A 24,907-nucleotide genomic window follows, 5' to 3' on the forward strand; every position below is an offset into this window, starting at 1 on the left:
CCACATAATTTGCGGTTTCCCTCTTTATCCTCAGTCTGGCGCCCTCTTTTCCCTTTCACTCTCTTTCATATTTCTTCGTTTCTCTTACCCATATCTAATTTTGAAATCGTATGCGACGGTTTGGAAAAGTGCTATCAACAATGGCTTCGGACGTCGTCCGGGATGGTGTTTTTGGTAGGCATTGTCTTCCCATGCACTCCATTTCTGCTCTGCCAATGATTTTGGCTCATAGGAAATGTTGCTAATGCAATTTGGTTTGCCTTCACAGCCATAAACAAGCCTTGCGGCCTCAGCTCTGCCCAGGTTATTCGAGAGTGTCAGCAAGCTTTCAACCCTTCCTCCTTCTTCAAGCCGATGATCGACGCAGAGATAGCGCGACGACTGAAAGAAGGCAACCAGTTCAATCGGCGCAGGGCTGAGAAGAAAGCTTCCCAGGTCAAGATCGGCCATGGTGGAACTTTGGATCCCCTGGCGACGGGTGTATTGATTCTGGGCATTGGGTCTGCCACGAAGCAGCTGCCTCAGTTCCTCGACTGCACCAAAACTTACGAGACCATCGTCTTATTCGGCGCAAGTACCGATACCTACGACCGAGTCGGCCGTCTCCTGTTCAAACGTCCGTATGATCACATTACACGAGAGATGGTGGAAAAGGAACTGGAGGGGTTCAAGGGCAAGCAAATCCAGATCCCACCTCTTTACTCTGCGCTCAAGATGAACGGCAAACCTCTCTACGAGTACGCGCGCGAAGGAAAGCCTATACCCAGAGAGATTGAAGGAAGAGAGGTTGAGGTGCTGGAAATTGAGCTTTTGGACTGGTACGAGCCAAAGAAGCATAATCATCGTTGGCCAACGGAGGAGGCAGAAGCTGCTGAGCGCAATCTTGCCGAGCAGGCCTGGCGGGTTACGAAGCAACAGGAGACTGCGCGAAAGCTCACGCCAGAGGAGAAGGAGCAGGATGACCAGGCAGTTGCGGCGCATGAGAATTTCAAGCGCAAATTTGAAGAGCGACAAGATGAGCTCATCAGAGATGCGCCCCGTAAGAAGCAGCGCCCTTCCAAACACTCTGCCATGATGTCTGGCGCACTTGGTCAGCTGCCTCAGCCCATCTACTCAAACAAGGGCAAAAATCTTGTCCCTCCTTCGCCCGATGAGAGCACCCCTCCCCCGTGGAACGACGAGGGTCCTCCTGCTGCTCGAATTCGATTAAAGGTGACATCAGGTTTCTACGTTCGAAGCTTCTGTCATGATCTTGGCACCAAACTGGGATCGGCAGGCCTCATGGCAGAGCTTGCCCGTGCCCGCCAGAGCGATTTCACTATCGGCGGCACCAATTGTCTTGAGTACGAAGACCTGGCCAAGGGCGAGGAGGTTTGGGGTCCCAAGGTTGCCGATATGCTGGCGCGATGGAATGGAGAGCCCGAAGGACAATGGCCTGGTGTCCAAGCAGCTGAGCCGCCAAAGAAGCCAGAAAAGAAAAGCCCAAGCCCTGGCGCGTCAGCCCCTCCTCGATCTGAAAAGCGATCACGGTCTCCTTCTGTGAACGGCGCTTCGTCGCCCGCTCGTAAACTCCAGGCTAAAGGTGATGGAGAGAAGCCTACAAGGCAGATCAATGGCAAAACACCCACAAAGTCAGATGATGAAAAGTCCTGGAACGGATTCGACGACTGAGGTGGGAAAAACAAAAAAAATATATAAATATGATCAACATTTCAAAGCGGATATCTCCTTTTTGTTGTACAAGAGGGGAATACGACAGCGTTGTCCCGGACAGCTGGAGTCAGGAACGCAGGCCTATGCGTATACAAACCAATGGCGTAGGGGGACGAAGGCGTTTTATATAGAATCGCAAGCAGATACTTTCGCGAGTGCAGTCTCTTACACCGCGCTACCACAAAGATGCATTTTAGTTCTCATGTTCTCTCTACTCAGTGATTAGTTGATACCTTTTATATAGTGTGCACTCCCGGCCACATCCTCCAGTGGTGCAAGCCCAGGAGCCAGGATATCAAAGTCAAAGCCGGGGCATGTCCCTACTGTCGCGCATTGCCCATTCGCCAACAAAAGAAAAGCGTAAGAAAGAAGGAAAAAAAATATCAATACAAGTACGCTTCCAGTTCCCATTTATCTGATAATCCGTAATCCAACCCATGAGACCGATCCATCCAATTCGCCCATTATTATTTTTGCCCGTTCATTTATTCGTGTATCCATTTATTCAATATCCCTAGACGCCAACGACAGAGCCTCTGCATCGGATCCTTCTATCAGCAGCGTCTTGACTTTTTCGATTCGATGCATAGCTATCTCCAGTTTATCCAGCCGTATTCTCTTCTCCAGATCTCGTTGCTCGAGCTCCGACACCTTCTGCTCTAGGGCTGCCCTGGCGCGACGTTCCGTGGCCACCATCTCGTTGGCCTGCTCAAATAGAGTCGCACTGAGATCCTCGAGTTCCCTGTTCGTCTCGTTGAGGCGACCCTCTGCCGCTTTGCGCAAAATCTGCTCCTTGTCCAACGCTTCGAGCAGATCTTGTTCTGTACGGCCGCCGTTTCTCGTCGTCATTGTCGTTCTTGATTCAGTCGGCGGCGGCGTCACGGGAGGCGCTGCCCTGGGTACCGTCGGAGGGCTCGCGGTCTGTGGTCGACGCGAATACATCAGTGCGGATATCCTCGTCGCGCCAGCTTGGAAGAATGACGAGCGGGTGGGACTATGTGATGCAGCAATGGCGTGCTGTTCGGGCGTGGACGGAGGGAGCATGGCTCGCAGTTTGGACAGCTCGGCCTCGTAGTCTGCCCACCGGTCTACGGCGGCAGTGGCCTTCTGGTTCAGCTGAAAGACTTGGGTTTCGAGCTCGGCGATGCGAGCCTGGGCATCGAGTAGCTGGGTTGATGGAGGCTCGGCATCGTGTGGGGGGATCACGACGCCGCAGCTGGGGCAGCAGGACGGGCTGGGATCAACAAAGAGGGATGTTGTTTTCGAAGCAGCCGCCGTAACGACCATGGTGGACGACATAGTAGCCAGATGTTGCCTTGTTTTCCTTCCGTTATGCCTTTTCCAGCCGCTTTCGGCACAAGATACGCCGAGCTCTCGTCTTTTCGTTTGTAGACCAAAAAAAATGGGATGAGGTCAGTGCCTGCCACGCACCCAGGCAGTTAGGCAGTCGTAGGGTTGAAGAAGCAGGTGCAGATGCAAGTGCGCTGGCGGGGTGGTTTAAGGGAATGTCGCGTGTGTTAGTGGAGCGCTCGACAGGGGCAGACACAACTTTATGAGGGCGACAGGCAAAGATGCCCTTTAAAGAGCCAATGCAAGCAGGGGGGCTGGAGACACTGACAGCGGCAAGGTCCGCTTTATCTATTTCATGAGCTGGTCTGTGTGGCTGATCGTTTTAAAACTGGATTGCCGTTGTACAGCCTCCACGAGACGCGAATAGATGCTATAATTAGATACATTTGACACATACGCACAGATAAGGAGCAAGGAGCAAACAAATGACAATAAGACACTTTTAGTACTGCTATTGCTTCGTAGGGGCCCCTTTATCAATATATAGGATTATTCAAGATTAAGAGCACCTCTGAGAGCTCTAATGTTACAGCAACGGATAGTTGCGGCAATCCAGGGCATACGCTGCAGTTCTCTAGTCAGGCACAGCTCAAAAAAAAAAAAGCGCGCTAAATCCAAGCCTGATTCCATACCCATACCCATGTCTACCAGCCAAGCTATTTCGATGGAGCACAGTAACATTCAAATGCGTGCCTGGGAGGCCTATGCAGTTCATCATCCAATGTATCGCCTCATCTGTTCGCCATCCATTTCGGCGTTCTGAGCGTACAGGATCTAACAGCGACCCTGTTTTTGACTAATTCACCCCAATCCTTGCTTAGGTTGTACAGCTATGCACCCACAGCTGCTTGCATATGCGTGGCCTGAGAAGCTTAACCAGACCTATTGCTGCTGACGATATCTGCAAATTATGATTCTGTGCATGGTACAAAAGACGGCATTCGATTTCGGTGTCTCAGCAGTTGCTTCAGCTTGGCTTGGCAACCTTTCGCGGCTCGCTCACGCCAGTATCGGGATCCTTGAACTCTTTCCAGCTGATGGGGACCATGTCATTGCCGACATCGCTAGTCGCCATAATAACACCAAGTTCATTGGATGCTGTTGAGAGATAATAGTTGGCTTGGTCACCCAGGGAGATCTGATCACATATTGTTAGTCTTAACGGTCAACGCTGATGATGAAGGGATATCTCCTTACGACTTGGGCCCGAACAATATCACCGGGTTTGAATGATTCGTGAATCTTGACCTTATCTTGTTCCGTCGCCCTCACATCTTGTACCCGGATCACGCCCTGCCACTCTGTCTGCAGAACGGTATCGCCAACTTGTTGAATGACTACGATGGCCTGCTTTGGCATAAGGCGCACCACGCGCGCCAACACAGTGTTACCAACATCCGGCAAGACCTCTCGCTTGCGGCCGCGCCTAATAACAGAGATGGTCGATAATTCTTCCACAGATGAAGCCGTGATCTTATTTAGTCGCTTGGTTGGTCCAGGAGCCTTGGCTGGTGCCGTGACGTTCACATTGCCCAGCAGTGAAGAAACAATATTGCCTCCATAAATGTGTGTGCCTGGGCCCGAAGCATATTTGCTGGCAGGTCCCAAGATTGCGCCTGGGATGGCGAGAGAAGGCAGAGTGTCGGTCGCCATCGAAAGCAGATTGGGCGGCTCTGAAGCAGCTTCAACTCTCTGCGCTACATCGAAAAATCGCCAGCCATGACAGCACGAAAAGTCTTATCGCGATAAGCATCACGTGAAAAGCTCCGATTAGCTAACCCACCGCAAAATCCGCATTCGGATCCGAAGTGGGCTGTCCAAGGCGGAAAGCGGAGCAGAGAAAGTAAAACGCACGGAGTGGGTTTCTCAATCCTCTATTCGTACTTTATACGGCCCTTTTTCTCTATTTGATGGCATCCCTGAAATATTTCTTGAGAAGCATATTCAATGTTCACTTCCGCATGAAGTTCTGTTTGCAAAAATAGCATGGAACGGCTCGGAATGTCGATTGATTTGCAACCATTGGTAAGACGACCGACAAAAAAGATCCCCGAGTTGACGCTGACGGCCTGCAGAGAGATCCATTTTTCCAAGCTTACTCGGTATTGGGTGCTTATGTATCCGCGCGCGGTAAGAAGAGAAAGCCTAATTAGTCGGAAGGAACAAAAAAGCTTTTGAGCTAGCGACAATGGCCACGAGCTCTGTGACCTACAAAGGAACCACTATGTCGACCGGCCGGAATTGACGAATCCCGCACCGACGGAGTGGATTCGCCTGATGCTTACAAACTGATGCGGCCAACTGGCGTCGAGCTCTTGGAGCAGCTCTTGGAGCAGCTGGAGGAGCCGCAGAGGCACTAAGCTGAGAGGCTGGCGGGTACGGAATCCAGCCCATGCATGGCTACAGAATCCGTCACTATGCTGCAATTCAGCAAATGCCTTTTTTGTGGTCCTTCTACCGGCAAAAGTGCTCCGAGTGCTATCTCCGGCAGCCTCCTGAATGTCCGGTACCGTATCGGCACCAATCAGCTCAATCACAGCGGCAGTTGGGTTAAGTTTTCACTCTCTGCCTGATGGCTGCGTGAAACGAATGCGAGCTGCATTATCGAACAGATCGCCATGTGAGTCACCCTATCGACTAGACGGTGAGGCCTGCATACGGGATGTCGGCATTGAGCCCCTTTTGCCGGATTGCTATCGTTGAATTTACGACAAGCAATCCTCCGTGCTCTGTACGGAATTCCCCATAATATTTGTATGCGCAATGAAGCTGCTGCAACCAGGTACCTTGCATGGCCAACAATGCTTTGGAGGTACGTAGCTGGCTTGGATGCGGGATTGCAGATTTTCTCCATCATAGCTCGCAGAGCAGACACTGCGGAGTTCTCGTGCTATTACTATTGCCTTTTGCGGCTCCATCAGGCCATGCTTTATCCCCAATATCTCAGTCTATGATGTAGCCAATTGGCAAAAGTACATGTGCCGGTCCATTGTTTTTAATACTAAGTTTAGTTCTATTGGTAAGCTCGTAGCTCGCACTCGGCTGGAATAGCCCACGCCACGCCACACCAACATAGCTGTCGCATGGCGAACTAGCCAAGGTAGCCTACTGTACGAGTTCATCGGATTTCGTAGACCCCGACCTGCTTGCCTAGTGCTAGTAGTTGTAAGTGCCCCTCCCCCCCTGCTCGTCGATATCCATACGTGTTATACTGTACCCAGAAACGGGATTCATTTGCCTGCTCTAGCCAGCCCTGTCTGTGCAGTAGTATTACAAACGGGAACTACTCCCGTAGGTGGTTGTCAATATCCACTTGGACCATGGATGGCGGGCTGTCGCTCCGCTCGCTATTAAAGCGAATGTTGCCCCAGCTCATCAGCTTGCTGTTTGCGTGGTGACTCGTTTCAAATTACCTTTACGGGGGGTTGTCGCCTGCGATGTGCCGTTCCATATGTTAGGGCTTCTCTGTCTTGCTTCGTCTTTTTCATAGCTGCCATAATACCAATTTAGGCAGGCTGCCTGAACTCATATTCTCCGAGATTAAATCTCGTTTAGACGATATCACAAAGCCAAGACTCTCTCCACGATAGACTCCACAGCAGCGACTTAGAAGAAAACCCGAGGCGCCACTCGCCTTGCTGGGCGAGATCTGTGTTCTGGTCTAAGTGACTGTCCCTCTCGGCCTTCACGCCGAGATCTGCGTAGATATGGCAGACCCCGGTGAAGAAAAAGAGATACAGGCGCCCAAAGCTGTTACAGACAGCAACGCTATCAGCATTCAATCCACTTCCGACAGTGGTTCCGAGAGCGGAAATGCGGCTCACTTGAATGAGAAGCACGGCGATGATATCGAAAGAATCGAATCCAGGTCTGATCAGGAAGATGGTACACCCAAAGAGCCGCTCGCGGCCACCAAAAGCTATGCTACAGATGCCAGTGTGACGACATCTGCCGCATTGCAATATCCGGAAAAGCCCTGGTACAAGAAGCTGAATCCCATGCGCTGGGGTCCCATACCCGAAGTTCCCAAGGAGCGTATAGTCTCTAGAGAATATCAAGCGGGTTTCTTCAGCAGACTCACTTTCCAATGGATGAACCCTCTTATGACTGTAAGTTTATGATGCAGAACTATCGCGTTGTCGAAATTGTGTGAAAGCTAATGTTCAACTATAGGCTGGGTACAAACGCCGACTAGACAAACAAGATATCTGGCTCGTCAACCCAGACAGACAAGCAGAACCAATGACAGCCAGAGTGAAAGAGAACTTCAAGAAACGAGTCGAACAGGGTTCAAAACGACCGTTGCTTTATGCCTTACACGATAGCTTTACGATGGAATTTTGGATCGGCGGACTTTGTTCGCTCATCGCCGCCTTTTTGCAAGTTTTATCGCCTTTCGTCCTTCGCTACTTGATTCAGTTTTCAACCGACGCCTATGTCGCCCACGTTAGCCACACTGCTGCTCCTCATATTGGTCGCGGTGTCGGGCTGGCCATTGGTGTTACTCTCATGCAGGTCGTCCAGAGCGTGTGTATCAGTCATTTTATCTACCGAGGTATGATGATGGGTGGCCAAACCCGTGCAGTCTTGATTGGCATGATTTACGAGAAATCCATGGTCATTTCAGGCCGTGCCAAGGCTGGTGCCACCAAGGCGGCCATAATGCCGGGGGTGAGCGAACAAGAGGAACAGGACAAAGGCAAGAAAGGCAAAGACGATGGCAAAAAGAAAAAGGGGAAGAAGGGAGCTCAAGAGGAAGCTGTGGGTTGGGCCAACGGCCGCATTACCAATCTGATGAGCGTCGATACCTACCGTGTTGATCAGGCCTCAGCTCTCTTGCACATGACTTGGACCTCTCCTCTCTCTTGTATCATCACACTGGTCCTGCTGTTGGTCAATCTGACTTACAGTGCCCTGGCTGGCTTTGGCCTCTTGATGATTGGTGTCCCTCTCATCACAAGGGCCATGCAGTCGCTCTTTCGCCGAAGAAAGAACATCAACAAGATTACCGACCAACGTGTGTCACTTACTCAGGAAATTCTCCAGTCCGTCCGATTTGTCAAGTACTTTGGCTGGGAGTCATCTTTCATCGATCGTCTTGCTCAGATTCGTTCCAAGGAGATCCACTCCATCCAGATCTTGCTCGCCATCCGTAATGCGATCAATGCTGTCAGCATGTCCATGCCCATCTTTGCCTCTATGCTGTCCTTCATCACTTACTCCCTGACCAACCACAGTCTGGCAGCCGCGGAGGTTTTCTCCTCTCTGGCGCTTTTCAACGGTCTTCGAATTCCCCTCAACATGCTGCCTCTTGTCCTTGGCCAAGTGATTGATGCCTGGTCTTCCCTTCAGCGAATTGAACAATTTCTCCTCGAAGAAGAACAGGAGGAAGATGTCCTTCACAAGCCTGAAGGAGAGCACGCGATTGAGCTTGTTAACACCTCCTTTACCTGGGAAAAGACACCCCCTAAGGAGGCCAACAAAGGCGCTGCTGGCAAAGGCAAGAAATCCAAGAAAATGGAAGCTCCCAAGCCTACTGCTCAACCTGCAACTACTGAGGATTCCGCTAGCACCCTGGTGGAAGAACGTGAGCCTTTCAAGCTACAGGATCTCAACCTACAGGCTGGTCGAAACGAATTGATTGCTGTCATCGGTACTGTCGGTAGTGGTAAGAGTTCTCTGCTCGCCGCCCTGGCAGGCGACATGCGCAAGACGGAAGGCGACGTAATTTTCGGCGCATCCAGAGCCTTCTGCCCTCAATATGCATGGATTCAGAACACCAGTTTGCAGAACAACATTACCTTTGGCAAGGACATGAACAAGGAATGGTACAAAGAAGTTATCCAAGCGTAAGTCTATTCTCTGTTGCTACATGATACCATTATTTCAGAAGCTAACTTTAATTTTTCTTTTCAATTAGATGTGCTCTTCAAGCTGATCTGGACATGCTTCCCAATGGAGATCTTACCGAAATTGGTGAGCGTGGTATCACAATCTCTGGTGGTCAAAAGCAGCGTCTCAACATTGCGCGAGCCATCTACTTTGATGCCGATATCGTTCTCATGGATGATCCCCTCAGCGCTGTTGATGCTCACGTCGGTCGCCACATCTTTGATAATGCTATTTTGGGTCTCCTCAAGGACAAATGCCGTATTCTTGCTACACATCAGCTCTGGGTTCTTTCTCGTTGTGACAGGATCGTTTGGATGGAAGCCGGCAAGATCCAAGCCGTCGATACTTTTGATAATCTGATGCGAGATCACAAGGGCTTCCAGGACTTGATGGAAACAACTGCCGTTGAGAAGAAGGAAGAAGAAGATGACGAAGATGACGACAAGCTGAAACAGCTCGAACTGACTGAAACCGCCGAAGCTCGCAGAGCCAAGAAGAACAAGAAGGGCGCGGCTCTCATGCAGCAGGAAGAAAGAGCCGAAGCTAGTGTGCCTTGGTCTGTATACGGTGCATATGTTCGCGCTTCCGGTACTATCATGAACGCCCCCATTGTCATCTTTGTCCTTGTACTCTCTCAAGGCGCCAACATCATGACCAGCTTGTGGCTCTCATACTGGACTTCGGACAAGTTTGGATTGACAACAGGTCAATACATTGGTATCTACGCCGGTCTTGGTGCCGTGCAAGCCATCCTCATGTTCCTCTTCTCCGTCATGCTGTCCATCCTGGGTACCACTTCCAGCAAGGTCATGCTCCGCGAGGCCATGTCCCGAGTTTTGCGTGCCCCCATGTCATTCTTCGACACCACGCCACTGGGCCGCATTACGAACCGTTTCTCTCGTGATGTTGATGTCATGGATAACAATCTTACGGATGCCATCAGAATGTACTTCTTCACTCTGTGCATGGTTACTGCCATCTTTGCGCTCATCATCGCATACTTCCACTACTTCGCCATTGCTCTTGTACCCCTGTACTTTTTGTTCATCGGTGCCGCTTCATACTACCGCGCGTCGGCCCGAGAGGTCAAGCGTTTCGAATCGGTCCTCAGATCCACAGTCTTTGCCAAGTTTGGTGAGGGTCTCTCGGGAGTGGCTTCGATTCGTGCTTACGGTCTCAAGTCCCGATTTATCCAGGATCTCCGCCAGTCGATTGACGAGATGAATAGTGCTTATTTCTTAACATATTCTAATCAACGCTGGCTGTCCCTTCGACTGGATTTGATTGGTAACCTTCTTGTTTTTACTGTTGGAATCCTTGTTGTTACTTCGCGATTCAGCGTCAATCCTTCCATTGGTGGTCTAGTCCTCAGTTACATTCTCTCTATTGTTCAGATGCTCCAGTTCTCCATCCGTCAATTGGCTGAAGTCGAGAACGGCATGAACGCTGTTGAACGTCTCCGCTACTACGGCAATGAACTTGATGAGGAGGCTCCCCTCCACACTATTGACGTTCGCAAGTCTTGGCCAGAGAAGGGAGAGATTATCTTTGACAATGTCGAGATGCGTTACCGAGACAACTTGCCTCTGGTGCTCAAGGGCTTGTCCATCCATATCCGGGGTGGAGAGCGCATTGGTATCGTCGGCCGTACTGGTGCAGGAAAGAGCTCCATTATGAGCACTCTATTCCGTCTTGTCGAGATCTCTGGAGGTTCCATCACCATCGACGGCATCAACACTGCTACCGTTGGTCTGTTTGACTTGCGTTCACGCCTTGCAATTATTCCTCAAGATCCTACTCTCTTCCAGGGCACTGTTCGCAGCAACCTTGACCCCTTCCAAGAGCATACCGATTTGGAGCTTTGGTCTGCCCTCCGACAGGCCGATCTCGTGCCTGTGGATGCTAATATGGAAGACCGCAAGACTGACCCTTCACGCATTCATCTTGATAGCACTGTTGAAGAAGACGGCCTCAACTTTTCTCTCGGCCAGCGTCAGCTCATGGCCCTCGCCCGTGCTCTCGTCCGTGGTTCACAAATTATTGTCTGTGACGAGGCTACTTCCAGTGTGGACATGGAGACGGATGACAAGATCCAACGTACCATGGCTACCGGTTTCAAGGGCAAAACTCTCCTCTGCATCGCTCATCGTCTCCGCACCATCATCGGCTACGACCGCATCTGCGTCATGGACGCTGGTCGCATCGCCGAGCTGGCCACACCTCTGGAGCTGTGGAAGATGGAGGGCGGCATCTTTAGAAGCATGTGCGAAAGAAGCGGTATCCGTGTAGAGGATATTGAACACGCGAAGGCCGAGTTGGACCAGTTGGATGCTGCCGCTGCCGCTGCCGCTGCTAGCTCCTAGGGGAATGGCGATATACCCCTTTACATCTTCTCTCTCTTTATATATATTTTTCTTACACCTTGGTTCTTTTCAGACAGGATGATGTTCTTTTCTGTTTGAAGAGCTAGGGAATGGAAAGTGCTTCCTTATTATTGAGCTCTTTAAAAAGTTTGATCAAATTGGTATATGTTTCACGGGCTTAATGTTACTTTTTCCTTATTTAATAGACAGGCGAGGCATGGATTAGAAGGCGGAACTGCAAGCAAATGGGCAGTGAGAAGTACGAAGAGGCGTACAATTTTTATATATAGTAGATTTTAATCAATCATACACGCCTTGCGGTTACATGTCTAACATACCAAGAATATCCACGTCATTGTGTAATTTCTCATTTGAATATCAACTGTCCACTACTATTTTATCAAGTACGCGGTGAAAGAATTCAAGAAATGAAGTTCATAGAGCACATAAAGATACTGCAACAGACGATAATTCATAACACACAAGCTACGTAAATATATGTACTCGGAAGATAAAAATAGCGCTTCAAAATCAAGAAGCCTAACTTTACAAAAGTTTCTCACAGGCCAAGTAAACAGAAAGGCAAGAGCTCACACCCTGCAGCCTATAATTGCTCTCTGCTCACAAAATTCTCATCATAGGCCAACAAGATGAAATAAAAGTAGATAAATGAGTAAATCGTATAAGCTATCATCAACGACGCCATAAACCCAAGTCTTCCAAGACAGATATCAAAAACTGGAACAGCTGTGTATACTAGTAATACCACCAACAGTAATAACAATGATTAGAAGTACGCCAAAAAAAAAAAAAAATAAGAATGGTCATTTTAAATTAAATGTTGGAGAATTAGTATCGGTTGCGGGGGCTGCCTCGAGGGCTGCCGCTGCCACTGGCTCTGTCGCGCGGCATTTGAGGCGGAGGAAGGCTGCCAGGCTCATCGGCAAGCAAGTCCTCGAGATAGGCACTTGGAGCCCGCTGGCCCGGCTGGCGAGTGTTTAGGTTGACAGAGCTGCTGCTCATGTCTCTTCGCGGTGAGAAGTGAGGCGAGTCGGGAGGTGATGGGCCCATGAGCGAATTCCTCGAGCCGTTGGGATAGCTCGTCGATTCAGGTCGCAGGTTAGTCAAGCTAATTGAAGGGCCTTGCTGTCCACCAGGAGATGAAGTTCCAGCAGCATAGAATCCAGAAGGCAAGAAAGCAGAGCCGCGAGCGCCTGGAGCGCTGGAACCGGCGGCTGTGGGTGAGAAGAACAGGTTGGATTGGCTGGGAGCGGCAGATGGAGTCATGGTGTTTCGGTTGGTGCGACGGACACCACGGCCGCTAGAAGGCGCAGCGGGAGAGGCGTGATCCGAGTACTTGTAGAACGGCGCAGGAGGTGCTGGGAAGCCAGTCTTGTTGTTGGCCTCGTGCTGGGCCAGAGCAGCGCGGCGGACAGAGCGATGAAGCAGGAAGCTGACGATGACGCGCCAGAGAAGAACGCCGAGGCCAAATGCGCCGAGGATGGCGCCAACAGCAATGAAGACGGTTCCGTCTGGCGCGCTGGAGTGCTTCATGAAGGGCGCATTTTTGGTAGGCGGCACGCTGGGAGCTGGGTATGTCGGGATAGCGCCGTTTGGTTTGGTCAGCGTGGGGAGACCAGTAGGGCCCGAGTCGTCGGCGGTCTGGGAGGGCGATTGAGTAGTCGAAGAGGCCGCAGAGCTCGAGGAGGAGCTCGAGGAGGAGGAGCTCGAGGAGGAGCTCGAGGAGGAGGAGCTCGAGGAAGAGGAGACCGAGGAAGAGGAGACCGAAGAGCTCGAGGAGGAGGAACCCTTTTTCTGGGCCAGGACGGGAGAGGCTAGGACGGCAAAGGCCGCCAGAGTCGACAAGAGATTGGAAGCCCGCATGTTGTCGAGGATTTTCGATTCTCAAGAATGGAGACCAAGCTGAGGTATGGCAGGTAAACGAACGATGATTATATGCTGGCTATTTCAGGCGCAATCAGGGCTGTCGAGTCGATACGATTCGAGTGGAAGCGTCCCTGTTGGAAAAGAGATGAAAATTGAGACTATATATTATCGTCGCTTCTGTTTTGGCGTTGAGACAGCGGCTGAAGATGGAGTGTATCGCAGGAGCAAAGAGCCCGCTGTAACGAATGTTGCAGGTCAAGAAAAATAGACGAATGCGATCAAGATGCGATGCGATGCGACGAGAAAGCAACGAATGACAGCCGGGTCCCCCAAAAAAGAAAAATTACTCCCAGAGCGGAGTCGACGCTGACGAGGGTTTGGTGATGCTGGGGAAGAAACTGAAAACGTCCTGCGCGTGTTTTTGGACCACCTCCTTTTGGGCCAAGGGCGGACGCAGTCAATATTACTACCGCCTAACTAGCAAAAAGCTGGAGAGAGGCCCCGTTCTCGTAAAAATGCTGTGCTGTGCTCCTGCTAGTATTTACTGGTCAAGGGCACTACGAGATGCTAGCGGCGCTACTGGAGTCAGCGCACATGGCACACTGTACGGGCGCTGGAATGCAGCGCCAATGACAGGCTGCAGGGCGGCGGGAGAGGCTGGGCACGGCCCCTCAGCGCACTGGGAAAAAGCTCGTATCGGCCTGGTAACAGGGAGGTCCCTACAGTGCGTGGGGATGGCTTTTTGGTTGTTAGCGGCTGCTATCTTGGGAATGATCCCCAGAATTGATGATATGGGGCAACTAGCAGAACGAGGCAGTACATCATTGGAAGAGATATCAAAGGATTAAGGTTGCGCTGATTTTTTTGAGCTGTGGCCATGACTATTATGAATTTTTCTGTTTCAGTTTTGCACCCAACTGCAACATGTAATTTAATAAGCTTCTGCTATCCAGGCGATGGAGCGCTATCGCAGGACGTGCAGAGACGCCCAGGTACCAACGGTCTGGCAGGCGCCACAAAAGTATCACGATAGCGAATGGCTTTGCTTGTATGTACGAGAAGCAAGAAAATTCTCCACATGCTGAGATGCTTCTTTTAGTCTAGCAGTGAGGGACCTGCAGGTTCTCGACACGCATAGAGTATAGAGTACGGACTTGGCGGAACAGATTTGCGACATAGGATGCTCAACAGACTAGACTAATGAATTAGAGGGAGAAAGGGCACCAAGGGCATCAACGCATCACAAACGTCTAAGATGTGATGAGAGTATGAGCGAGTAGGTACACATAAGATAACAATAACACTCAAAAAGTAGCAGCAGTAGCAGGTGGAAGGTATAGAGGCAATGGAGGCAGCGAATGCAGTAGAAAGTAGTACAAGTAGTAGAAGAAGATGAAAATAGCTGTACATTCGAGACATTAGCCACAGCTGAGATGCTGGATAACGAATCTATAGTGCCGGGTAATAATTTCCATAATATTATATATATAAGAAAATAGAGAAATAATGGCGATATAGATGCTTGATTTATTTTTCCTCTCTCCTCTCGTGCATCATCTCGTTTCAAAACAACCTCAAACAATGGCACCCGCCAGCTGACGCCGCGACGCACGTGACTCTGACGTTGCCCAGCGCAGGCCCAGACTTGCGCTACCGCCGGATCCCAGCGTTTCTCCAAAAGCGTCATCACCATTCAAAAGAAGCCTCAGCAAGCCATCCTCTCAACGCCGCTCCATTCTATCGCCAGCTCCGTCTCGGTTCAGCGCCCGATCATCCGCCACATTCGCTCTTCATATTTTTCTACCCTTAAATCACACCATTACCATCCCGACCCCGACACCATGGAGGAAGAGCGCCTTTGGAAGTTCAGGAAACCCGAGTGGTTGAACAGCATGTGGGCTCGGAACGCTGGCGTCTACGGCGCCGGAGCTCTGGTGAGTTTTTCTTCATGTCTTTTATTCAGATTATACAGGAATATTCTACCGGGCCATCTTCGACAATTGAAAATGCCTCGATGCCGTGACGCTCTTTCGCTTTGCCAAAGGACCGCTCGCTGACGTATGCGTTTTCCCATTCACTAGTTCTCCATCGCCTTCTACGTTATGCTCGACTCCGCCGTCTGGTCCAAGTCGGCCAAGAACGGATCCAACGTCCACGTTAAATTCGTCGACTGGCTGCCGCTCATCTTCTCCAGCCTGGGCATGCTCATCATCAACTCGGTCGAGAAACAGCGCCTCAGCACCGACTCATTCAGCTATAGCGGATCTGGTGTCGCATGGAAGGCGCGTGTTGTCTTGTTCTTGGGATTCGCAGCCCTTGCGGGCGGTATGGCCGGAGGTGTCACCGTTTTTGTTCTCAAATTCGTCGTCCCGGGCGTCGGCATGCCAGCTCTGAGCATGGGTATTGAGAATCTGGTTAGCAACGCTCTGGTGGGTTTCAGGTATGTATAAACTTTCTTGGCCCGCTCCTACTCTATATTTGACATCAGCTAATCTTTGTGTGTGTGTGTGTCTGTGTGTGTCTAGCTCTGTCGTTCTATGGATCAGCCAGAACATGGAGGACGAGTACTCCTACAACCTTTCACTGTAACTGAACCGAACTGAACTCAACTAAAACCTACGCTGCGCGCAAATGAAGGAGGAGCGAGTGTCGGCGCATATCTTTGGACTTGGGCGTAACTTGGGGGCTCTCAGGGAGGGTCTGGATTTCTTTTTTCATCTTTTGGCAAACAAACACGCACGCACAATTTATCAGAGCGTAGTTGATGATGATTTGAGCCCTTGTTTTCTTGTATGAGTCGGGACGACTAGTTTGCTGTATCAATTTGAATTTTGGCCATGTTTATATTATACGATGAAAAGAAATCGGCAATGCATTGATATTTGTGAATCTCTCTTACTTTAGTCATATGATGCCGTTATTCATGTAGCCAATGATTCGACAGTGTCAATAGGTAACATGGGATTGTCAGACATCTGATGGCAGCATTGCTGCACGCTAGGCGCGCGAACGCTGTCACTGCTAGCGCTAGCCGCCCCTGTAAGTGTCTTCAGTTGCCTGGTACAGTATTTTCTTGTTTTATAAACACAACCTACTACTTTTTGATATCCCATTTCATAACTCTTCATTTCGTCTATTGTCATCCCCTTCATTTATTTTCAAAAAACACTACGGCACAGCACGTTATTTGCACTTTTATCACTTGCACATGTAAATAAACTCCAGATAACGAACAAAAAGGGAAAAGAAAGAAGAAAAACAGGGATATGAGCGACCGCACTCGAAGTGCTGCCCTTAATGGGACACGCACCACCAGAAGCTCCGGTCTGGCAAACGTCCCCAGCGGCGGTGGCAGTGGCAGCAACAGCAGCAAGACGAGCCTCTTCCGAAGCCACTTCATCAGGCGGTCTAATGCCCCCTCAGCCTCTCCAGCGGAGAGCGTGCGCCTGGACGCAGAGATGACACCGCGGGCTGAGGCATCAGACCTTGTTGTGAGAGACCAACATGGCGAGGTAGAGATTGGGAATCCGCCAACACCAGTGGTAGATGACGAGGAGGAATTGCAGGCGTTGGAGTATCAACAGGAGAACGAAAGTATGGATTTTGGACATGTTCTATTTAATGCTGCTATTTACTCATGCTTTGATATGAAGAGAGATGCTAATGATGAATCTATAGGGGAGAAACAGCGTCTAGCAGAGGCGATTCGGCATTATCAAATCAGTCACAGCTCCATAGCTGATCAACCTGACGGTAAGTAGCAAAAGGCATTAGTGCTTTCTCCTCTCAGGATTTGCCTTCAAGTAGAATCCTAGACTAATTTCCATTTCTAGCCCTTTTCGAAGCTGTGCGTGAGAGCAATAGAGCCAAGGTCAACGCTTTGGCTGAAGACAACTGGATGTTCGAGCCAGAAGAACAGCCACGCATACCATGAAACGACGACAGAATTGGTGTTTTGATAATATTTTTTATGCTTCTTCCCTTTCTATCCTCCTACGCCGGTTGTGTCTATGATACATCACTGATTTTTATCCTATTCGTCGCTGCCGAACCCATGATATGAACAAAAAGAAGAAAAGAAACCCAAAGAAAGCTTAGTCTAGTCAAGTCCTTCAGCGGCAGGAGCCTGCAGCCCAGGTCGTCGTGCCTGCTGGGGCGGCGCTGCTGCTCCTCCGCCAAACAGTCCACTCATCATGTCCATCAAAGGATTACTCTGTCTTGGCTTCTGTATGCCAAAGTACATCTCGCCAATCATCTCCAGGGGCTCTGCCCATGCCTCCGCCTCGTCAATCTGCGACGCATACTTGGAAATCAGGCCCTTGTAGACTTCGGGAGCGCCTCGCTGGATGGCCAGGAGTAGCAGGCCCAGGAAGTTGAGCAGCGGCAAGCTGGGGAAGATTCGAATGTCAGAAGTGTTGCTGGAGACATCTTGGACGCCAAGAGCCGGGTTGTCGTTTGTGAGAGCGCTGATGAAGAGTCGATAGGTTGAGGTAGCGGCGCGGACGTTGCCAACGAGGAGATATGGGAGTACGGCTCGTGCCGCAAAGTGTGGTGCCATATGGGCGTCCCCTTCCTTGTACCAGGCGTACTCCATGTTGATTAGTACTTCGGGAGAGTCTTTAGTTCCCAATACCAGGTGTCGTTCGGCATCGTATGTCTCGTGTTCTTCTGCGTAAAGTGAACCGGCAACATGATGTATTTCAGGATCGCCAGCAGGGTATTCGCCGAACTTGGCAGACCATCTGATAGCAGTCCATAGTCAGTCAGAAGCCCACCACCAAGAAATATAGGAACCTCAAATGCTGTAACATTAACTCACCCCACGCTCTCTGTAATAAACTTCTTCCTCGTAGGCTCCAGCGGATCGAACAGTCGCAAACACGTCAACAACCGCCCCTTGCTCGTCGCATCAGGCTTCAGCTCAGCCTGCTTATACACGTCCAACATCATGACACACAAGTCTCCTCCACTGCCGCCCTGCTGAGCCTTGAGCAGTGACTGCGCGACACTGTAGAGAATGTCGATGGCGGCAGACCAGTTCTGCGTCTTGATATAACGAGAGGCGGCGACTCGCGTCTGCTGCTGCGCTTCGTAAAAGTCGCCATCGGTGATCTTTTCCTGCAGCCGGGCGACGATGCGGTCGACTTTGTTGGCCATGGTGGAAGAGTTGAAGACACAGCTCCGGGGAAGCTTGGAGTGGGTTTCTTTGAGGTGGCGTTTACAGGAAGAAGAGAGGTTAAGGCCGCGAATAGTCTAAACGTCTAGCTGTAAGAGGGGAGAAGTGGCTTGTGAGAGCTATGGTGAACGGATGGAGGGGTCAAAGGGTGGGAGCGGCTTTAGGTGGCTACAGACTTATGATTCCGATAAGGTTTATACATCATATAATGCATGGATAGAGATTTTTCGATAAGCCTATTACATCATTGGCGCGAATAGTGTAGCGGTTAGCATGCATGCTTCCCAAGCATGCGACCCGGGTTCGAGTCCCGGTTCGCGCATCTCTTTTTGCTTTTTTATTTTAACCTGTTGTTGAGTGAAAGAACTATCATTACAGCTTCCGTTTTTTATTTGATTAGCAAAGTTTCTTCCTCTCTTTTGGCTATTCATAGTGGTACTCACATTGCCGTTGGATTTATTTGCGTATGGCGAATCCGGTTTCGTCGAGTGTGTAATAAAGGCTCCCTAGCCTTGAAGGCACATCATGGCAGCGGAAACCTGTGCAGCCATGTAGCTGTAAAAAAGATTGTTTAATTACCATATACCTGTTGTTACGTACGTTTATCATAAAGACGGGCCGGTCTATACAATGCTGCCTACAGGCATGCCAGCCCACAAAACGACACTTGCCATTTTGCTTTATACGTCCAGCCCTAAGAGACGGCAGCGTCTCCCTCCCCAATAATGCCAATTGATAAAGAGGAATCCAAAGCCAAGATATGCTATTTCGTATCAATAAACCCAAGTGCTCCCTGAGGACTTTCTTCCCTTCTCATATAGCCACTTATTATTGAGCCCAATGCTTGTCCTCTTACCTGCTGATGGGCTTGGTGAGGCGGGATCAGGAAAGATATTTGACGAGGTGCTCGCGCCAAAGTTGCCGCCATTGAAGGAACTGCTAAAGGAGCTTGGTGATCCAAAAGAAGGTCTCCTCTGGCTTGTACCATTAACACTCTGCGATAGAGGGCTTCCCTTGGGGTTGGGGGAGAATTGGGAGATGGAGCCGGCAAAGCTCTGAGATAGAGAAAAGGGGACAGGGCTTCCTCGTCCTTCAAGAGGAGAGCCGTTGTAACTAGCTCTGCTTCCCACAGAGCCAGCAATGGACGGCGTTCGCGAATATCGAGGCGGGGTGCTGAACTTCGCGTCGGGAGTTGGTTGCACAACTGTTGGGTTGAGACCCAGCAGCTTCCGCTGGGTAGCCGTCAATGGGATATCAGAGAGCTCGTCCTTAGGACGGACAAGTGGCAGGCATGCCATGCCAATCTGGATGAAGGGCACCAGCTGGACAAGAAACCATGCCCAGCCGAAGTATTGTCGAAACGATTTAGGAAACCTAATCGATGATCCTTTGTTAGAAAATATGCCAATTGCATGCTGGGACGCTCATGGTCCTCTGCCCTGTTTATCTCACATTTGCGCGTCAATCTTGAATTTGGCCAGCAGCTGGACGGACCACATCAACAGCAAGGCGATAATATTATAGATTATCCGCCGCACATTCTTCTCCGAGAAGTTTGAGGCATCGCGGCGCCTGGCGATTTCGTGGAGTCGAGGATGTCTCCATGTGCCTGGGCTGTTCGCTGTTGGGGTCGCCGCGACCTGCTTCACGGGCGTGCTCACCCTGCCCATAGCCGAGGACATTGTGCTGTAGGGCTGTGAAGAAATAATACGTGTGGGCGAAGATGACGGCTGGCGGTGAAACAAGACGAATGTATCTTTTCGATTTCCTGATGCGGCTGCTGGTAAGCTTTAGGCCGATTTCGTGAGGCTAGGCGCAAGAAGGGCGGCAGAAAAAAAACTTGAGCGCGAGGGACGGGAGACGTGGTGGACGAACAAAAGATGTGCTCCCGCTGCCAAAGCGAGGCTCTCGAAGATGAGTCTTGAAGTGTCCTATGGGTTAGTACAAAAGATGCGTCGGGGAGGGGGAGCAGTGGCCGGGGCGGCCTATGAGCTTGTGATGCCCGTCGCTGCGAGGATGTTTATGTTTGCATGGCACGTCGTGAGAGCAACTGCGAAGAAATGACCGGGGACAGCACGGAAGCCCAGGTACCGCCCGGCAGTTGCAGGGATGCACGGGCCTGCGCTGAGTGGCTGGCCTGGCTGCAGTAAAAAGGCTGGGCCCATTGCAGTCAATTGCGTCTAGCGGCCTTCTCCCAGCGCGCGCCCACTGAAGACGCCGCTGGCTGCGTGGATGCTAAACGTACAGGAGCACAGCATGCCAGATGTAGCATGTACCTGGCTGCAAGGAACTGCGCCCGTGTACCTGTAGATTGCAGGTACGCCTCCCACAACCGCAGTTAGGGCGAGGCCACGGTCGTGTCGGCCATCGCAGGGCGATTTTGGCTTATCCTGCTAGCCTTATTAGCGATGCGCGTGCGTGCGCCTCGTGCTTGACCTCAGCTTTTATTGCCTCCCGAGTACTTGTAGACCTAGCTTGTCGGTGGAAACGCCAATCGCCAACCTTTTCCCACTTTGCATCCGTATCGTCCATCCCTTCATCTCTCACCACCGCGCGGCCTCCTCATCACCACCATCCGCATTCCACATCCAGCATCACCATCGGCCTCTACGATTCGACTTGCGCTATCCGGCCAAGTTCAAATCCTTCTGCACTTTCGCAATCAGAACCATGCGTCGTTAATACCATCATCCACCACAACGACGAAGAAGCAAACGAACAACGCATTTCCATCTTTAAACTTCTTTTTTTCTCAACCAATCTCAGCGTAATCAGTGTCAGCACCGAATTGCATCCACACCATGGCTGCCTCACCCAGCTCCGTGGACGGCACGTCTGATGTAGAGGTAGAGCAGCCGAGCTCTCCTGCTCAAGCGGAAAGCAAGTCGTTTGCTTCGCGCGCCGATCTTGACGATGAAGACAACACCATCATTGCGACGCCTTCCGAGGCCGCTGAAAAGCCCGCCAGGGGCAAAGGCAGAGGAAAGGACAAAGACAAGGATAAGGACGCGCAGTCATTGATTGGCAAAATCAGGCATCTGAAGAAGGAGGACGGAGAGCCCCTTTGGCGCAAGGATATCCAGTACGACTTTCTCAGGGCCGTCTTTGACAATGAGCAAAAGGTCTTCACCAACTCCTATGATCCCGAATTGGAGAAGCAGTGCTTCGCCGACTTGTACATCGACACCATGGCTCGAAGTTCCAAGACAAGCAAGGTGCTCAGGGATAAGCTGATGAATGACCGAGAAGCTGCCAAAGGCATGGCCATGGTCTGCTTGCTGGTCAACATGGGCCGCATGAACACCACACTCAATTGTGAGCTCCCGTCTACCCAGTTTAACGTGGCGTAATATGCATCCAAAAGCTAACCAACACAATTCTAACACATAGTCTTTCCCGAGATGCGAGCGCAACTGCGGACATACCACGCTATCCCTTCTCTGCAAGCACAGCAAGACCCTCACGCCTATAAGCAGTTACAGGACGCCCCACGACTCAAGTCCATATTAAAAGGCGGCGCGGAAGACAGAGACGAGCCAAACTCCCTAGAAAAGATTAAGCAACACGATATCCCGCGCACCAATCCTGTCAATCTCATCTTTGTCATGTGCAACTCGGCGTTGAAGGTTGCGGAGCTTCACTTTCCACCCCATCGCGAGTTTCACGATGTCATTATGAAAACTCAATACACTAGCTTGTCTAGATCCAAGGCCTTTTTGTGGCTAATGTGGTTCTATCTAGAATCTGATTTTACCGAGGAAGGATGTGAAGAGAACCCTTTCGGAGCGGGTGTAGATTATGGGGTTGATGTTGCCAATCAAGGCGTTCCTGAGCTTCAAGAAATGACCGAGGAACAGGAAGCTGCAGAAAACGTTGACCCTGAGGTCGAAATCGAATTTGGCCACGAGAAGCAGAAAATCCGTGCGACCATCTTGGAGATGGACCATCAGTTTTTGACAGAGCGGGAGAAGCGTGGGAAAACGCGGCCATCGATTGCAGACGACGGTCCCGCCATCTTGCCTCGAATTAGACCCTCGAAACATGAGTCTGATATGGAGAGCAACCGATCGACTCCGCCTAGGTTGCTGGCCAGAAAGATTGCCGCTATTAACGGGCACAGGTCTGCTCCTCTCAAATATCAGATCTTCGAGGGCTCTTCGCCGGCTCGTCATGGAGCCGACGGTGTTGTCGCCCGAAAGCCCCGTCCCCCGACTGCCCATCAGCTTGCTGTTGAGCGGAATAGAAGCCAGAGAGTAGAGTACATCCTGGACCGTGGTCTCCGAAAACATCATCACAAAAGCAGGAAGCTCAGGCGGCAAGAGGGTGCCATCGTCCGAACATACAAGCGTCTACAGGCTCAGGCTGATCCTTTCGAAGACAGCGATGCCGAGGACCATACTCCACGCAGCTTACCTATCAATAGCGATAAGGGCAAGAACGTTTTCAGAGAGAGAGGCATAGGCGGCCTCTGCCTCTTGGCTACCGACGCAGACGACTATGGAGAGGAGGTGAGCTCGTATGCTGCCGCCATTAGACGATCAACACGGCGTCTCACCCGCTGGAGAGGGCACGAAGCCGAGCTTGGCGTGATTCCTATAATTAAAAAGCCCAAGCCAGCTACAGCTAATGACAATGCCAATGATGATGCCATGATTGATGCCTCAGACAACCTCGCGGCCGAAGACTCAAATCCCAAGGTCAACGGCAGTGCATCGAAAGGTGATGACAAAGATACCAACGGCGACGCTACGATTGCGGATGATGTGGAAATGGAAGAAGCCGACAACATGGCACTTGCAGATGACGATGCTGACGATGCGGACAAGACAGAGGCCATGGTAGATTCGGAGATGGAGTAGTGGGTGCGAACAAAGCTACGGAAGAGATGATAACCAAGTTATGTGGAGGATTCAAAAAAGAACCATATTCAGTTTGCTTTGTTTGTTTAGTTTTCTTTTTCAGTTGCCGCTCTCTGTCTTTTCATCTTTTTGGTGCGCAGGGAGGAACTTGTACACAAAGGATATGTATGGCTTTAAGGGGAAATTAGATATCTGGAGGCGTCGAGGCGTTTTTTTCTATAGAGCCTCTGCCAGTGCTCGTAACGACAAAATTCAAATAATCAACTACAGATTTAAAGAAATCAGCACAAGGAACCTGATGTAGAGTCTCTCTATCATCTATATCGCCTAAAAGAAGTGCAAGAGGAATTGGTCACTGCTGTGTTGGCTATTGTCTGGCAACAGCAGTAGTGGCGGCATGCAAATGAAAGCTACAAGCTGAGACAGCACGAGTACGAATACGACCAAAGGAGCAAAATCCCTTCGGGCTCTCCACCAAATAAAGATGGGCACCACCCGGATCACGGCGATCCGGCCGAGCGGTGAGATCCGGCAGAAAGCTGGACGAGTCCTCGGGGCCCGAGATGACATCCCAACATTTCAAATCAAAGGGTGCTCGTAGGTGGGAAATTGGTTATATATCACCCTTCTGGTACAATTGATTCGTACTTCTTTTGTTTGGCTGGATACTCTCCTTTCGTTGATTGGTTCAATTGCCAATCAGCCGCTCCCTCCCAATCTTGGGTTCCCCACTAATAGAATCCATATCATACCATCCACCGCCTACTATATAAATAAATAATATTTGTTTATATTTACTCAGGCTACAGGTATTAAAAAAATAAATAAAAATCATGCCTCAAAACGAGCCTTCACCACCAGGCATCAGCCGCCTCCTCGCCATCCTAGGCCTCCTAACGGCGCTGCTGGCATCAGTCGTGTACGTGATCGACCAGGACCTGGACCGGTTCTACATCTTTGAGACGGACCACCTGCACGATCTCGCGCAGAGGGGAATCGCCCAGCACGGCAACAACACGAGGGGTATTGTCAAGTACATCGTGGACGAGCTGAACGAGAAGGTGCCTGGATATGTGAATCTCGAGGAGGACTGGATGTTTAACAATGCGGGCGGTGCTATGGGTGGCATGTACATCATTCATGCCAGTGAGTACTGCTTATACCTGAATCTCTGCTTGTGGCGGTAGGTATAACGGATTTGCTAATACTTTATGCGTGTGTAGGTGTAACTGAATATCTCATCATCTTCGGTACGTTATCCCCCTTCCAACATATAAGAAAGAATGCTAACACAACAACTCTCCAGGCACCGCCGTCGGAACAGAAGGCCACAGCGGCCGCCACACCGCCGACGACTACTTCCACATCCTCTCCGGCACCCAGATGGCCTACGTGCCCGGCGAGTACGAGCCCGAGGTCTACCCCCCGGGAAGCGTCCACCACCTGCGCCGCGGCGACGTCAAGCAGTACAAGATGCCCGAGGCCTGCTTCGCGCTCGAGTACGCGCGCGGCTGGATCCCGCCCATGCTCTTCTTTGGCTTCGCCGACGGCTTGACCAGCACGCTTGACTTCCCGACGTTGTGGAAGACGACGTACATTACGGGTCAGCAGATGATTGGCAATCTCCTCAAGGGCAAGCTGTAAAGGAGGGGTTAGTGTGTAAAAGG

General features: G+C 50.8%; 12 protein-coding genes and 1 non-coding gene across 13 annotated transcripts; 7 read left to right on the forward strand and 6 right to left on the reverse strand.

The window, feature by feature from the left end:
* Window positions 1-140: 140 nt before the first annotated feature.
* GGI43DRAFT_378809 (pseudouridine synthase PUS4) lies at window positions 141-1,671 on the forward strand (the record flags this gene model as incomplete). The annotated part of the gene is made up of 2 exons (XM_083202747.1): window positions 141-174; window positions 269-1,671. The coding sequence occupies 2 exons, from the start codon at window positions 141-143 to the stop codon at window positions 1,669-1,671; spliced, it is 1,437 nt and encodes a 478-aa protein (XP_083066446.1).
* A 543-nt stretch (window positions 1,672-2,214) lies between these two features.
* Window positions 2,215-3,000, reverse strand: GGI43DRAFT_378810 (uncharacterized protein; the record flags this gene model as incomplete). Its single annotated transcript, XM_083202748.1, has 1 exon — window positions 2,215-3,000. The coding sequence occupies one exon, from the start codon at window positions 2,998-3,000 to the stop codon at window positions 2,215-2,217; it is 786 nt and encodes a 261-aa protein (XP_083066447.1).
* A 928-nt stretch (window positions 3,001-3,928) lies between these two features.
* On the reverse strand, window positions 3,929-5,129 carry GGI43DRAFT_27212 (exosome non-catalytic core subunit CSL4). Its single transcript, XM_083201098.1, has 2 exons — window positions 4,261-5,129; window positions 3,929-4,201 (listed from the first exon to the last, which is right to left on the reverse strand). Exons 1-2 carry the CDS (start codon window positions 4,714-4,716, stop codon window positions 4,031-4,033), a joined length of 627 nt encoding a protein of 208 aa, XP_083066448.1. The 5' UTR covers window positions 4,717-5,129; the 3' UTR covers window positions 3,929-4,030.
* Window positions 5,130-6,281: 1,152 nt separating this feature from the next.
* Window positions 6,282-11,655, forward strand: GGI43DRAFT_391368 (ATP-binding cassette transporter YOR1). Its single transcript, XM_083204429.1, has 3 exons — window positions 6,282-7,172; window positions 7,237-8,912; window positions 8,984-11,655. Exons 1-3 carry the CDS (start codon window positions 6,771-6,773, stop codon window positions 11,316-11,318), a joined length of 4,413 nt encoding a protein of 1,470 aa, XP_083066449.1. The 5' UTR covers window positions 6,282-6,770; the 3' UTR covers window positions 11,319-11,655.
* Window positions 11,656-11,771: 116 nt separating this feature from the next.
* On the reverse strand, window positions 11,772-13,696 carry GGI43DRAFT_391369 (uncharacterized protein). The gene has a single exon (XM_083204430.1). The coding sequence runs from the start codon at window positions 13,200-13,202 to the stop codon at window positions 12,168-12,170; it is 1,035 nt and encodes a 344-aa protein (XP_083066450.1). The 5' UTR covers window positions 13,203-13,696; the 3' UTR covers window positions 11,772-12,167.
* Window positions 13,697-13,998: 302 nt separating this feature from the next.
* Window positions 13,999-14,738, reverse strand: GGI43DRAFT_391372 (uncharacterized protein). The gene is made up of 2 exons (XM_083204431.1): window positions 14,305-14,738; window positions 13,999-14,253 (listed from the first exon to the last, which is right to left on the reverse strand). Exon 1 carries the CDS (start codon window positions 14,622-14,624, stop codon window positions 14,403-14,405), a length of 222 nt encoding a protein of 73 aa, XP_083066451.1. The 5' UTR covers window positions 14,625-14,738; the 3' UTR covers window positions 13,999-14,253; window positions 14,305-14,402.
* Window positions 14,739-14,765: 27 nt separating this feature from the next.
* GGI43DRAFT_391375 (UPF0220 family protein) lies at window positions 14,766-16,179 on the forward strand. The gene is made up of 3 exons (XM_083204432.1): window positions 14,766-15,139; window positions 15,287-15,645; window positions 15,731-16,179. The coding sequence occupies exons 1-3, from the start codon at window positions 15,047-15,049 to the stop codon at window positions 15,792-15,794; spliced, it is 516 nt and encodes a 171-aa protein (XP_083066452.1). The 5' UTR covers window positions 14,766-15,046; the 3' UTR covers window positions 15,795-16,179.
* A 28-nt stretch (window positions 16,180-16,207) lies between these two features.
* GGI43DRAFT_27307 (uncharacterized protein) lies at window positions 16,208-17,222 on the forward strand. The gene is made up of 3 exons (XM_083201112.1): window positions 16,208-16,799; window positions 16,884-16,958; window positions 17,039-17,222. The coding sequence occupies exons 1-3, from the start codon at window positions 16,472-16,474 to the stop codon at window positions 17,137-17,139; spliced, it is 504 nt and encodes a 167-aa protein (XP_083066453.1). The 5' UTR covers window positions 16,208-16,471; the 3' UTR covers window positions 17,140-17,222.
* GGI43DRAFT_27311 (protein GET4) lies at window positions 17,136-18,642 on the reverse strand. Its single transcript, XM_083201114.1, has 2 exons — window positions 18,025-18,642; window positions 17,136-17,947 (listed from the first exon to the last, which is right to left on the reverse strand). The coding sequence occupies exons 1-2, from the start codon at window positions 18,360-18,362 to the stop codon at window positions 17,305-17,307; spliced, it is 981 nt and encodes a 326-aa protein (XP_083066454.1). The 5' UTR covers window positions 18,363-18,642; the 3' UTR covers window positions 17,136-17,304.
* GGI43DRAFT_t9 lies at window positions 18,632-18,703 on the forward strand. The gene has a single exon. It is a non-coding gene; the product is annotated as a tRNA-Gly (tRNA).
* Window positions 18,704-18,921: 218 nt separating this feature from the next.
* Window positions 18,922-20,569, reverse strand: GGI43DRAFT_391380 (nuclear pore complex component-domain-containing protein). Its single transcript, XM_083204433.1, has 3 exons — window positions 20,257-20,569; window positions 19,834-20,149; window positions 18,922-19,755 (listed from the first exon to the last, which is right to left on the reverse strand). Exons 2-3 carry the CDS (start codon window positions 20,061-20,063, stop codon window positions 19,155-19,157), a joined length of 831 nt encoding a protein of 276 aa, XP_083066455.1. The 5' UTR covers window positions 20,064-20,149; window positions 20,257-20,569; the 3' UTR covers window positions 18,922-19,154.
* Window positions 20,570-20,720: 151 nt separating this feature from the next.
* GGI43DRAFT_27346 (uncharacterized protein) lies at window positions 20,721-23,404 on the forward strand. Its single transcript, XM_083201118.1, has 2 exons — window positions 20,721-21,696; window positions 21,772-23,404. Exons 1-2 carry the CDS (start codon window positions 21,183-21,185, stop codon window positions 23,238-23,240), a joined length of 1,983 nt encoding a protein of 660 aa, XP_083066456.1. The 5' UTR covers window positions 20,721-21,182; the 3' UTR covers window positions 23,241-23,404.
* Window positions 23,405-23,942: 538 nt separating this feature from the next.
* GGI43DRAFT_27348 (C-8 sterol isomerase ERG2) lies at window positions 23,943-24,902 on the forward strand. The gene is made up of 3 exons (XM_083201119.1): window positions 23,943-24,386; window positions 24,464-24,490; window positions 24,547-24,902. The coding sequence occupies exons 1-3, from the start codon at window positions 24,074-24,076 to the stop codon at window positions 24,882-24,884; spliced, it is 678 nt and encodes a 225-aa protein (XP_083066457.1). The 5' UTR covers window positions 23,943-24,073; the 3' UTR covers window positions 24,885-24,902.
* Window positions 24,903-24,907: the final 5 nt, after the last annotated feature.

Source organism: Trichoderma evansii (genome assembly GCF_050947405.1).
Source record: "Trichoderma evansii strain SZMC 28006 chromosome Unknown GGI43scaffold_1, whole genome shotgun sequence".
NCBI classification, from domain to species: domain Eukaryota; kingdom Fungi; phylum Ascomycota; class Sordariomycetes; order Hypocreales; family Hypocreaceae; genus Trichoderma; species Trichoderma evansii.